Raw genomic sequence first — 14106 nt, 5'->3', positions numbered from 1 at the left:
AAACGATCCAGAACACTCAACATAATACTGAAGGAAAATAACAAAATTTGAGGGCTGACACTACCCAACATCAAGAATTACTAAAAAGCTACAATAATCAAGAGAGTCTGGCATTGGTAAAAGAACAGACAAATATACTAATGGAATAAAAACCCTGGAAATATATCCACATAACTATAGTTAAATAATCTTTGGCAAAGGAGCAGAAACCATTCTATGGAACAAAGATACTCAGAGTTCCGTCCTATGGCATTTAATCAACATTATAAGGAAATGACATCATTTGAGGATCTGCTATATCTTAAATGACTTGAAACAATTTTGAGACACCATTAAGTGTTAGAGCAGTATTCAATTAAACACACACACACACACACACACAAAATGATCACAGTTTAAAAATATCTTCTATATACATAAAAGGTTAAGTGACCGACCGTCCATCCTTCTGTCCCTCCAACACATATGACGCACACTGGCAATTTAAAAATAAATGTTGACTCACGCATGCACGATACATGTAAAGCTCTTGCTGGTGCCAATCGCACACGTGTTTTAATTTTATAAAACTATATTATATATAGTATATTGACTATTTTGACATGTAATTTTTTGCAGTAACATAATTACTGCACGAATCTTTCTTCTCATTAATTTCCTTCTAATTAATGTGCACGAATCCGTGCACTGGGCCACTAGTCTATAAATAAATTCATACATGACACACATATTAATTTATTGAAAGCATATATCAAGCAACATATTAATGACGGTTATTTCTGGGCAGAGAGTTAGAGGTGATTTTTATTGTGTCTGTGCTTTAACCATCTTCTACCATGGTAGAAAATGTGTATTATCTTTGTAATAAGAAAAAATGTTATTTAAAAACTAAAGCTATTTTAAAGAACAATTAATTGTGCAAAGATTGCTGTTGAGAAAACCACCAAAAATTAGCATTTATTAAGATATGCCAAATAAAGTTATTTTACCTCACATTTTAAAACCCAAAGAATAAAAACCCATTTGATTAATATTACTTCACCATCTGAAATGAAAGCCAGGTACTAACACAATTGTTCTCTCAAATTATTTCTTACAAGGGCCTTTCATCTAGATCAGTGGTTCTCAACCTTCCTAATGCCGCGACCCTTTAATACAGCTCCTCATGTTGTGGTGACCCCCAACCATAAAATTATTTTCGTTGCTACTTTATAACTATAATTTTGCTACTGTTATGAATCGTAATGTAAATATCTGCTATGCAGGATGTATTTTCATTGTTACAAATTGAACATAATTAAAGCATAGTGATTAATCACAAAAACAATATGTAATTATTTATGTGTTTTCTGATGGTCTTAGGCAACCCCTGTGAAAGTGTCATTCGACCCCCAAAGGGGTCGCGACCCACAGGTTGAGAACCGCTGATCTAGATCCAACTGAAGAACCATATAAATTAAGCAATGCTACTGTTTTTCAACATGTGGTTAATAAAAACTGCTATAACATAGAAATTTATAGGCTTTAGGCATCAAGCTTGCTCTTGTCAAGAAACTTTAACAGGAAAGTTACACAGTAAACGGATTTCTCCCCCAAAAGTAGCTATACAGTAGGGGATATTGTTGCAGATACACATAAGCTTTCTTAGGGAACCTAAGGGGGAAAATAATGACAAAGCTATATATTTTTTACTTGTTTTTTCTGTGCCACTTAAAAAAAACCAACATACAAATAAGCAGAAAAAAATCCATTCTGCTCTGTCACCAGACAGAAAACTTTTAGATTCAGAGAGCCTATGCAAATGTTCAAAATTCTCTCTTGAAGCATTTATAGGAATATTGCCCAATAAAAATGCCTGATATTGCCATTAGGTAAGACTATCTCCCACCAACCCCGTCACATAATCATACAGGACAGTTTCTTGAACTACCTCCTATCTTGTTCTTCTAAATTCCTTTCAGTTAAAAGGCCATAATATAACTCTTTCAACTCTAACATTTCCTTGAGCCTAGATTACAACTGAGCTAAATTAATGAATAGTCATTGAACAGAACACCATTATCCCTCAGCTAGTCTATTTGCACAATGCAATATGGTTCTCTCATAAATTTCTATTATTAAAAAGTATAATTCTCCTCAATAAACATTAAGACACTGAGTTTTATCTGTATCAAATAAAATGCAAGCAATGCAGTAATTAATAATTCAAGACAAAATGCAGCTGTATATAAGAATTCACTTGAACAACTACTGAAAGTAAAAAAGTTGTACGTGTCTCCTAAGGAATTTGCACACGTGCCTGTGTATTTAATTCTTAGGTAGCATAGAAATGCTTTCAGCTTCCTGATTAATAAAGTCTTAGCCACAAATCTTCAATTTTACTTTGAAACTTTACATAGAAATCTTACTCAGGAAGAGTAGTCTTTGCCTCATAAAAGTTGCATTCAGCTAAACTTCTCAGAGATTAATCTAGTCTTAAAACCATGTTACCTTCTATTTTTTTCTGGCAGGAATTATAGCTGTAAAGACAGATATAAATCAATATTATTTCAGGGTTCAATCTTTCCCTCTCAAACTAATTGTCTACTTGCTACCATTAATTTCAAGAAAAATCGAGAAGTTTAGACAGTCTCAGACAACAGTAAGCAAACCAAAATGACTGATAGAAAAGATTCTACTATGTATCATCAGGAATACATTTCTAAGAGATTCCAAAATCCTTCTTTAATGACAGAAAAAATGGCAACATACAACCAAATAAGCTATGCTTATAAAAGTTACACATATTATTTAGTAAAAAAACTTGTAGCTAAGAGGTAATTTCGATGTCAATGTTGCCACTAAGCAAGTTTCATAGTTTGAATAATTTCAGCATCTGTCATCATAATCTGTTATTATTTTCATTTACAAACATTGAGAAAGAAAATAAAACAAAATGAGACTTTTCTGTCCAATTTAGTCCAATACTGCATTACATATATTGTTTATACCATAACTAGTATCAGTTCATAAGTGAACTGGTTGGAAGTTAGAAAAATAAAGATTATCAAGTTAAATCATTATCACTATGGAAAAACTGACTCTTAGGTGAGGAGACCTAATCAAGTACAGATATTACAAAGAATAATAACTTCCCTAGAAAAGCCCTAACATAAACTCAAAACTATCTCTAGGGACTCAGTATTATATTCTGAAAATAGTAAACTATGTCATTAAAAAGAGGAAAAAAGATTTTTAATAGGTCCTACTAAATAATGTGTTCTATTAAACTACTTTTACATGAATGTCTTCTCACATAGCTGCTTCAAGGTAGAAATGGATTCAGAACCCAAGAAGAGTACACTTAACGTGCTATGCTATGAACAAACTGTTCTGAGGTTGTTTCTTTTTCAAAATAGCTAAAAAATGTTAATAATGGTATAATTATGATTCTTATAAACAGGGAGAATGGAGCCCAACTAACCACACTTCCTCAATGAAAAATATTCACAAGTACAGAAATAACTGGTTATTCAATGAGCCAGTGTCAGAGCTATAAATCAGGTCTTTTGACTACCAATCTTTCTACCCAGTTATAATGTAACATTACTATTTAAATCTTCCACCAGTTTTGATAGTTCTATTAATTTTAAAAGCATAAAAAGAAAGGTAATGCCTCTATTTTTCAAAACATCTCCTTGGATAATCCCATGTTCCCCATTTCTCTAAAATCTAACTATAGAATACATACAGAATTTAAAATCCACATAAATCATCAATTTGATAATCCATTCAAGTATCTGTAACAAAAAATGATGCCCAGCTTATAACAAAACTCATTTCTTAAATCATATTTCTAAAAGCCAAAACATTTGCCAACCTTATTTTCCAATTAATCTTTTCCCTTTTCTAGATTCATCTAAATGAACTGAATAAAAGAGACTTCTTTACCAATACTAACTTTCTAGCTGTTCACACAAAGAAACTAGCAACTGCTTTCTCAGTGTGGCTCCTAAAATGTTTCTATAAGTGTATCAGCATCTGTTCTTCTAAGTTAAAAAAAAAAAATGATTTGAGAAAGAGAAGGGAGAGAGGAAGAAAAGAGAGGGAGGGAGGGGAAGGGGGAGAAGAAGAAGAGGGAGAGGGAGAGAGAGAAAGGAAGAGAGCTTTGCTGTTACACTTACTTATGCATTTATTGGTTGGTTCTTATATGTGCTCTGACCAGAGATCAAACCCACAACCTTGGCATATGGGGACAATACTCTCTAAGCAACTGCTAGGGCAGCATCTGTTCTACTTGACTTTTATCCTCACATATCTGTACCCTGAAGTTCCTACCATATTGTGCAGACAGCAGGTTCAAGTAATCCTGCAACTAGAAAGATAATGTCAAGAGAGAAAGCCCTTTTCACACTTCCTTCAAAATGAGAGAAATATCTCACACAACTTTCTGGTTCCTTCAGGGTAGCTCATGCTTGATGGTTCACTAAGAATCAGCAATCTCCTGAAGACTAACTTAATTTCCAAGGTATTGAAAAATGGTGTCCTGTGTAGTAGACACAAATAACCTGATTACCAGGAAGACAATAATATGGTTACTCATCCATTACAAATTAGTAAAATGGCACTCTAGGCCAGTGCTATCCCATCGCACTTTCGGCAATAATGAAAAGATTCCATTTCTTCATTGTCCAATGCGTAGCTTCTAGCCACATGTGGCTAGTGAGCACTTAAAGTGTGATTATGACAATGTAACTATGGTAACATAAAATTCTGAATTTTATTTAATTTTAATGAACTTAAACTTAAATTGCCACATGTGAATTGTGACTATTACAGCTCTAAACTGTAAATAACCATTTGAATTGATTGACATGAACCTTTCTCAATATAACTAGTTATTTCTGGATGTACTAGAAAAATCCAGCTCCCACTGCTATAAAATGAGGTCTGGAGCCTGAACCAGAGTGACCCCATGCAGGCAATTTGAAGGCCAGTCTAAAACATCACATCTTACACTACTTCACTGTACCAATGCTCACTTACACACTGTTCAACATTCCCCCACCTATCTGTATCACTCAGACCACAAAACATTTTTCATCTAGTTGTTACTTTCTCTTTGCGGCCTCTTAATCAAATTGACAGAAACTAAAGCACATTCCAAAGGCATCAAGCAGAGACGCTAAAATGAAAAGGAGACAGTAGAGAAGCATGCTTTTGCACTAACCTTTCATGTCTAAAGACATGGATTCAAGTATAAATCAAACACTAAAGCTTGGTAGTCACATCCAAAACCCCAGGTGGATATGCATCCTAGTGATAAAACTCTTAAAATATGACAAGCTGAAAAACATAGCAGATGGGAACAATGGGCAGATTTGCTCAAGGCCACAATCATTAAAAGGCTGGGTCATGGACAATGAAAGTGTAATGAATGTCTCAGAAGTCTGGCCTTTATTTTCACAAATCAATTAAAACAGAAATATTTATTTATTTACCGCCCCCCCCCCCCAAAAAAAACAAACAGAAATATTTATATTAATAAAAATTATTAGGGCAATTTAGAGATGGGAAAGAGAAAATAATGAGGGAAATGTGGGGGGGGGGGTGCGACTGTACTATGTTAATTTCTTCCTGTTCCCAGTAAGTCTAAGAAATCCAGTTATATAAACTAACTAAACCAAAGATTATTCAGTTTTGTCTCCTTTTCTCACACTCATTTTTCCTCAAAGGAAAACTACACATGTTCACAAAATGAAGTACAATCATTAGAGAGGTTAATTCCATTAAAATTCTTCTTCTGAAAGGATTTGATTTTTAAATTGTTAAACCTAGAGGTAAGGCTTTTAAACTACAGTTATTCATATTGTGGTTATAATTCTATTTGCATAGCTGAGCAATAAATCAGAATAAGAATATTTAATCCAGCTTGGGTTTGAGGTTCTTTGTTTAATAATCATCTAACACTATCTTTTCACAGGCCATTTAAATAGTTCATCTTCATTTCACAGTCCTCCTGTGCCATTATCCCCAGGCAGTCAAGACTTAGGCAGTACTATAACTGAATAAACTTTCTTACATTACAGTTTGGAAACTGTCACTATGCTATTTATTTTGGCTCGTGGGTACAATGCACGATAACTATGCTGTCGTATTATTAAGATTTATGTACACCTTGTTACTCTTATACCAAATGCCTTCTCAACAATTAGAAGCAGGCATAGTAAATTCACTGGCTGGAAAATCAAAAGTGCAACAGGAAACAAACCATTCCGTTCTATCCCCATAAACCTCATCTATTTGTATACTCATTTCTTGTCTTAAAGTGAGAGTGTGTAAAATATAAAGTATTACATCTACAATTTCTGTTCCTTTTGTATAAAAATAGCATACATCTGCTTTCCCAGTTTTTAAAAGTGTATTGTACCCAAAAGTATCTTCAAATAGTATTTAGCATAGTGCTTTGGGAACAGATATTGACAAAATAAGTTATTTTGTTCTGACTTAAGCTCAGATTTGAGCTTAGCTTTTGTATTTCTAAATAAAAACACTTCATTAAAACAATTTTGAAAGATAAAGTCTTCTTACAAAACTCAGCCTTCTTACAAAAACAGGAGTGGGAGTGGAGTGAGGACAATTTAGAGTAAGTAATCTTCAATTCCAAACAACGTAAGGTTCTCTAGCATGTAACACTTGGCATCTTTAAGACTATTTCACCAAAAAAAAGTTCATCTTGAAAATATCACCAAAAAGTGCCCATTCTCAGTCTGATGGGATTACAGACACAAAAGGCCACATAATGTATGATTCCATTTGTATGAAATGTCCAGAATAGGAAAATTCACGAAGACATAAAGACTAGAAGTTCCAGGGGCTGGAGGGAGGAGGGAATGGGAAATGACTGCTATTGGGTACATGGTTACATTTTTGATGAAAACGTTCTGATATTAAATAGTGGTGATGATTGCACACCTCAGAATTTACTAAAACTTAAGTTACTGTATACTTTCCAAGAGTGAATTTTATGATATATGGATTATATTTTAATAAAGCTACTATTAAAAAATTAAATCTAAATTAAAAAAAAATAATCTGACAGAATTCAAAAGGTTAACTTATACTACAATAGACATCATTCAGAGCTTCCCACCAGTTGGAAAAGTTTTTATTTTTACCTTGGCAAGGCGGCTCATCTGATCTTCTGAGAGTGTACTGCTTGTTCTGCCAGGAGTTTTTGTGGGTTCTGACCCATCTGCTTCTACATTAGGCCAGACTTTCAAGTCATGCATCCCTTGACGAAACATGCTAGGCAAAAAGAGAATGTTCAGGGTAGAAGTAAATTAATGCAGTTCATTACAGGAAATTTTTAACCCCTAAAGAGAGAGAATTCCACACTAGGAAATGCATGTCTCTCTTGGCAACCTTTAAGCCTCCAATGAGTTGCAATGCAATTAACTAAGCAGCTAAACCCATATCACACTGCTTTTCACATGCCATTCTTTTCTCCTCAAAGCAGTCAGACTTTTACAGAGATCCTAGAGGTAGACTGGACAAATAGAAGGATCCTAATGGGCCATATACCCTTCATAACTTCAGTGGAGATCTTGAAATAATGGAAACCAAATTGCGACCCAATGAAGGAATGTCCCATTTACAATGCTGAAACAAAATGTAAATAATTACATAACTGTCTACTTTACGTGACAAGTCAGCATAGTAGACTGCACAGTCAAACTGCTGGGGTTTGAATCCCACTTGTGCCATCTATTCCCTAAGTGACCTTGGGTAAATTGCTTAACTTCTCTGTGCCTCAGTTTCCTAATCTATAAAGTGGGATTATAAAGATACCTAAATCTCACAGGGCTATTAGAAAAATTAAATACATCAGCACAAGTAAAAAGTACTTCAATAGTACCTGCCACATAATAAGTATTCAATAATGTTAACTAACGTTATCTTTTTCACTAGGTATAGGTTGATTCTCCTGCCTTCTTTTCTGTAAGAGCAATGCCTAATGGGAAATACAACAGTGGATTTATACAAGAAAAAGTTCCCATGTCTACAAAATATATAATCAGAACTTCAATCTAAGCTTGATCATCTGCTTTAAAGTGAAACACTTTATAACCTTTGATTGTCCTGTTTCCTTCAAAAAACTACTAAGATGTAGAATACAGGTTGAACAAACCCATAAAGCAGTGGTTCTCAACCTGTGGGTCGCGACCCCTTTGGGGGTCGAACAACCCTTTCACAAAGGTCGCCTAAGACGATCGAAAAACACATATATAATTACATATTGTTTTTGTGATTAATCACTATGCTTTAATTATGTTCAATTTGTAACAATGAAATCGGGGGTCACCACAACATGAGGAATTGTATTAAAGGGTCGCGGCATTAGGAAGGTTGAGAACCACTGCATAAAGTACGTTTGGAAAACTGTGTTTTTATAGATATGCTACTGTCGTTTCTGAGTGGTTTTTTTTTGTTTGTTTGTTTGTTTTTTTTATGGGGGTGGGAGGTAAAAATAAAGAAAGTCTTCTGTTAATATGTTCTTTCTTTTTTAAGTGTATGGTGGTTTTTTTGTGTTTGTTTTGTTTTGTTTGTTTGTTTGTTTTTAATATATTTTATTGATTTTTTACAGAGAGGAAGGGAGAGAGACAGAGAGCCAGAAACATCGATGAGAGAGAAACATCGATCAGCCGCCTCCCGCACATCTCCCACCGGGGATGTGCCCGCAACCCAGGCACATGCCCCCGACCGGAACCGAACCCGGGACCCTTCAGTCCGCAGGCCGACGCTCTATCCACTGAGCCAAACCGGCTTCGGCTTGTGTTTGTTTTTTTAACAAAACTGTTCAGACAATATATCTCCTAAAATAGCATCGCCCCAAAGCTGAAAGAGCAATCTGCCAATTGCGGTGGAAAGAATAAGACTGTAAGTGTGTGCAGGTGAATAGGCAAGCCCAACGCATTTTGTTCTCACATTAAGTATTTTTTAAAGTAAGGTACACGTTGCATATATATTGATGTATTTTCTTGATCTTTAAAAACATTACACTTTAAAAGTTTTACATACATTTTAAAAACTATTATTATCACGCTTTGACTAATGGAAACTTTCTTCACAGATTTTCCTGGAGTAATAAAGAGGATTTTCACTGAACATTATGCAAAGTAATGATGCCATAAACATTTAGACTGGGAACTATAAAGGATAGCTGCAAGCTCATGAGCACAGTAAGATTAAAGACCATATCTGTTGCAAGGTTTAGCTCTAAGGTTGGCAGTAAACAGGTAATATCCAGCAACCATATCTGTGAAAGTTTACCTTATAGGCCCAAAACAAATGCACTGACTTGTAGTAAAGAACCAAAAATCTTAATATTTACCATGTTAGAGATTTCAAAAAAATTTACATTCCAAAAAACACACATATACAAGCCTTTCATAAAGTTCATTTTCATTCCCTTTCAACTGAGTATTAGATTCAACATCAAGCAGACCTGCTTAGACTCTAAGAAACTAGGTACAGTGAGGCAGCAACATCACTTTAAATGATTACCCTTAAATGTACCTTCAGAAACAAAGGATGGTCTCCCTCCTTTTTCTCCACCTCTCTATACCCCAGTGAATACTTTGACTGGCTGAACTTAAATAAAAAATAAGTACGTTTGGCAGGAAGTCAGTTTACTAAATGATTTAGGTGCCTTGGGATGAATCTGGAGAGAAGATTTAAGGACAGGAGACATGGAGGGCAGGGGTGGTAGCAAGTGACTCAAATGATAAAGTGAACGTATTACTTTCTTTTGACACTAATGGAAACTTTGTAGAGAGTTACACAGCCTCCAGGTGGCAAGCCAGAAGATGCTCAGAGCATCCTGTCCACTTGGGAAATTAAGCCAAGCAGGCAAGACAAAAGGAACAGCACAGCAGGATCCCCTTCAGATGCCTACAGAGGCCCCAGCAACAGCTGCTGCTGCTGCTCCAGCTCCCATGCCAAGCCACTGCAGCAGCAACTGCCCAGACTTCCGAGTTCACATTTGGAAAAAACATCTGCAAGAGAAATCTGCAGCTTGCCTGTAGTTCTTTGCCAATTCAATCTAACGATCAATCCATTCCTCACTTCCTTAGAAATCTCACAAGCTAGACATTCAGAATGAGGACAATTTATTCTAGCCATATTCTAACAGATTAGTCTTTCAATTATTAATTACACTATTCTCCAAGAAGTACTGCTTCACACTGACTCAAGTATACAAAACAGATATTGATAGTCACAAGACTCCAGATACTATAATGCAACTATTAGGCATTTTGAGGAACCCTTTTAAAAGCTATGAAGGCCACACCAGGACTACTTAGGGAACAAGGTGGGGAGCATGTGATGTTATTTCATTGTTTACGAAACATTTGAGGAAACTACCACTTGCTTAAGTCATGAGAATGTGGAGGCACATGGCATGACTTTTAATGGCAGGTGGAAGAAAGTTGCACAGGCTTCTTGCCAAGGTCACCCAGAAGCCTCAAGCTGCGTTCTCTCCCTGGATGTCAGCAGCACCACACACAGCTGTGCAGCAGTACAGTCCATTCTGCACTCTGCTGTAGCCCCTGAACATCCTGAATGTCACATTCCTCCACAATCCAAAGCTGCACAGGAAGGGCAAGGCCATGCTAGGGACTCCCTGGGCTTATCTAACATGAAACCAAGTTCACCCCCAAGGAAAGGCCCAGGACACAGAGAGAAAAAGGAGGCATTTTAATTGCATAATAGGCTTTCTTTGAATTCCTTTTTCTGAGATGAAGGTCAGTAGAAGCATCAGCCTAGAAGAAATAGGACAGATTTTTCACATTTCTTCCCCACTGCTCAGAGTATCCACAGAGCTCTATTATTACCTAATGTTATCGTTTGAATAAATGCCATATAGGTGTAAATGAAATATTGATGTAAAACCTTATCTTTACCTTAAATAAAGTGACAGTGAGCTGAATATCCCCTTATATCTGACTAGACACAGACCATTCTAATTAAAGGATTTTTTTGGTTTAGGTATTATATACATATTTGCAAAGCAAACAGATTTACTATCATTTGTGTTTCTTAGGGTTTTTTTTTTTTCTTAAAGTTGCAATATTTAGTAGCATAGTTATTTTCATTGTATTTATTTTTGTCATTACCCACCAAAGTTAAATAACACTTATTTTCCATGTAAACCAAGATATTAAAATTTTGCTTTCAATTAAATGGAAGTAAAAAAAGTGAGCTGGTTTAAATAAAAATACCAAGTAAATAAGACTGAATGTATTTAATATAGATATATGCAGGATTCTGAAAGTGGTAAGTCAATGACTCATTTTTGAGAAACCCTGCTCTAAGAGAGGTAATTTCTCAGAATCAGAGCTGCTCGCTAACATGTTTCATTTGTATTTAACATCTGATGTGTTCAGAGAAACCAAGTTTGGGGCAGAAAATTGCCCAAGGAGCCTGGAATAGCTTATCTGCCAAAAAGCACAGAAGCTACTTATGACTACAAAAGACATGGGTCAACTTGAAGGGACTCTGATTGACCAAAAATGGGAGTTTCTGAACATTATAAAGCTTTAAGATAGCAATGGAAACATTTCAAAAATGTTTAAGACTACAAGTTCCTGACAAAACTTAAAGACAAAAAACAAAAATCATCAATTACTTTTGCTGGTTACCAGGGTACCAACTCATTCTTAAACTTGATAAAAGATCAAGTTCTTCAAAGAAAAATTCCAATTAATATACTCAGAAAGAGTAATAGAATATCAACAAAAGGGATAGAAATATAGGTTGTGTTTTTTCACAATAAACTTCTATTATCTGTAAATCTTTAAAAACAGAATTAACAACTGTTCTATTATAGTCATTACCACTATTAGCAAATTAGTGCTTTTTAACCCTGCTCATTGTCCTCTTTATCACTATTATGACAAAGCAGAAAGACAAAGCTCTCACAGTATATGCCACATAGTCTTTTTTCCTAAAAGAAAGATTCTAATTTCCAATACTATTTTCTAATAGGAATCACGTTACCAGTCACTAACAATAGAGTAATATAAGTTGTGTGTCTTAATGAATCTATCTGTATATCCTATACGAAATTCAGTCTCAAGAATTATGGAATCATGTACCAAACATGTACACACAGAGAACCAGACTGGCATGAACTTCCCAAAAAGAAAAAGGATGAGAAACTACAACATCCCTAAAGATTAGAAGAGAATGCTTACCCGTATTTTCCAAAGAGCGAAACCGTTGTCCCACCCACAGGCACTGCCTTTCCTGGCCCATACACGTCCCATATAGTCAGGGCCACTTGGGCATTCCGGGGCAGGTCAGGGTACTTCACAGGCAGTTTGAGCCATTCATTCCAGCTATGGAAATAAAGTCAACATGAGCATATTCTATAAAATAAAATCCTAATATGCTAAGCGTCTGGTCAGCCATTCAACCAATCAAAGTGTAATATGCTAATGATATGCTTAGGCCACTCAACTGCTTGCTATGATGTGCACTGACCACCAGGGGGCAGATGCTCTGACTGGTAGGTTAGCTTGCTGCTGGGGTCTGGCTGATTGGGACTGAGTGAGAGGGCTGGACATGCCCTGGAGCCCTCCCGTAGTCCCTTCCATCTGGCCAACCTCCCCCATCCCTCCCTGGCCCCAATTTTGCACTGATGGGGTCCCTTGGCCTGGCCTGCGCCCTCTCACAATCCAGGACCTCTCAGGAAATGTCGGAGAGCCGGTTTCAACCCAATCCCGCAGGCCAGGCTGAGGGACCCAATGGTGCATGAATTCATGCACCCGGCCTCTAGTATTATATATTTAAAACTTTCTTTTAAATTAACAAACCATGCCAGAAGATTTGGCCAGAAAAAATGCCTCAAAGATTAAGTTAGTACTACAAAAAATAATGCGAGTTACCTTAGTTTCGCTCTAAGCACCTTCAATTTTAAATATAGAATATATGAAAAAGTTAAAAAAAAAAAAAACTCATAAAAAAACAACACTGGTAAAAACAAACAAACAAAAAAAAAAACAACACCGGTAAATCCTTTAATAAAAAAACTCAGACAATATCACTAAGACACAAGAAATATGATAATAGCTAATAATAATCTGGGAAACCACTTAAACCTGGTTATAACCAAACTTGTTTTGAACCAAACTGTGATTTCGTATAAGCATTCCCCGGAACACAGGTTTTGTAGTATGAAAAGAAAAAAATCAAAATTACTGCTTTAACAGGTTTGGCTCAATGGATAGAGCGTCGGCCTGCGGACTGATAGGTCCCAGGTTCAATTCTGGTCAAGGGCATGTACCTTGGTTGCGGGCACATCCCCAGTAGGAGGTGTGCAAGAGGCAGCTGATCGATGTTTCTCTCTCATCGATGTTTCTAACTCTCTATCCCTCTCCCTTCCTCTCTATAAAAAATAAAATATATATTAAAAAAAAATTACTCATAATACATTCAAAGAGATGCTGAGGATAACAAGGCCCTACAATGTGCCTCAATAAGACAGAAAACAAAAGCCTTAGAAAGGTTGAAGTAGACTATCTACTACTTTGTAACATGAAGTTACCAGACAGCTCTGGACAGCAAGGTCAAATTTTCTTACGTGAGTTTTTTCTATCCCTCAAGTTATTTCATTAATACTGATAATGCTTACCTATTAGTTTTTTTTATGCTTTAAAAGAATGTTTATATATATGATTTTCCTAAAGAATGTTTGTTCTTCATATAGTAATGACAGCACAGCTGGGGGTTTTTGTTGTTATTTGTTTTACTCTTTATTCAGCTCAGCATATTGAACAGAACTTTCAAAAACTTAAAGGACAAATAATTTATATCCACCATATAAATTCAAGGACCTACAGGAAAATCAGAGTTGGCTAGCCATTTAAAAGAGAATCAGTCATTCTTTTCTTCCATAAAAGTCTCGAAAAAATAAATCACACACCTGAAAAAGCTAGAGGAACAAACTAATTTAATTACTATCCACAGGGTGGACTACGCTGAAAAGGAAAATACTAGCAGTGGCATTTTCTGCCAATGAACAAACCAGAGGTTAATTAACACAGGCTACAATTAAAGAAA

General features: G+C 35.7%; 1 protein-coding gene across 2 annotated transcripts in view; it reads right to left on the bottom strand.

Moving 5' to 3' along the window:
* Positions 1-14106, bottom strand: part of PIK3C3 (phosphatidylinositol 3-kinase catalytic subunit type 3) — a 77602-nt gene that overhangs the window by 56460 nt on the left and 7036 nt on the right. For both annotated transcript variants that reach the window (XM_081097496.1, XM_081097495.1), the window contains exons 3-4: positions 12240-12383; positions 7158-7287 (exon numbers count right to left, since the gene is read on the bottom strand). In XM_081097496.1, the coding sequence (XP_080953622.1) occupies positions 7158-7287; positions 12240-12383 (274 nt within the window). The remainder of the gene's footprint in view (positions 1-7157; positions 7288-12239; positions 12384-14106) is intronic.

This window comes from Myotis nattereri (genome assembly GCF_964212035.1).
Source record: "Myotis nattereri genome assembly, chromosome: 8".
Taxonomy (NCBI): domain Eukaryota; kingdom Metazoa; phylum Chordata; class Mammalia; order Chiroptera; family Vespertilionidae; genus Myotis; species Myotis nattereri.
Note: the sequence above shows the minus strand (reverse complement) of the source record. Positions and strands in the feature narration are given on the sequence as shown.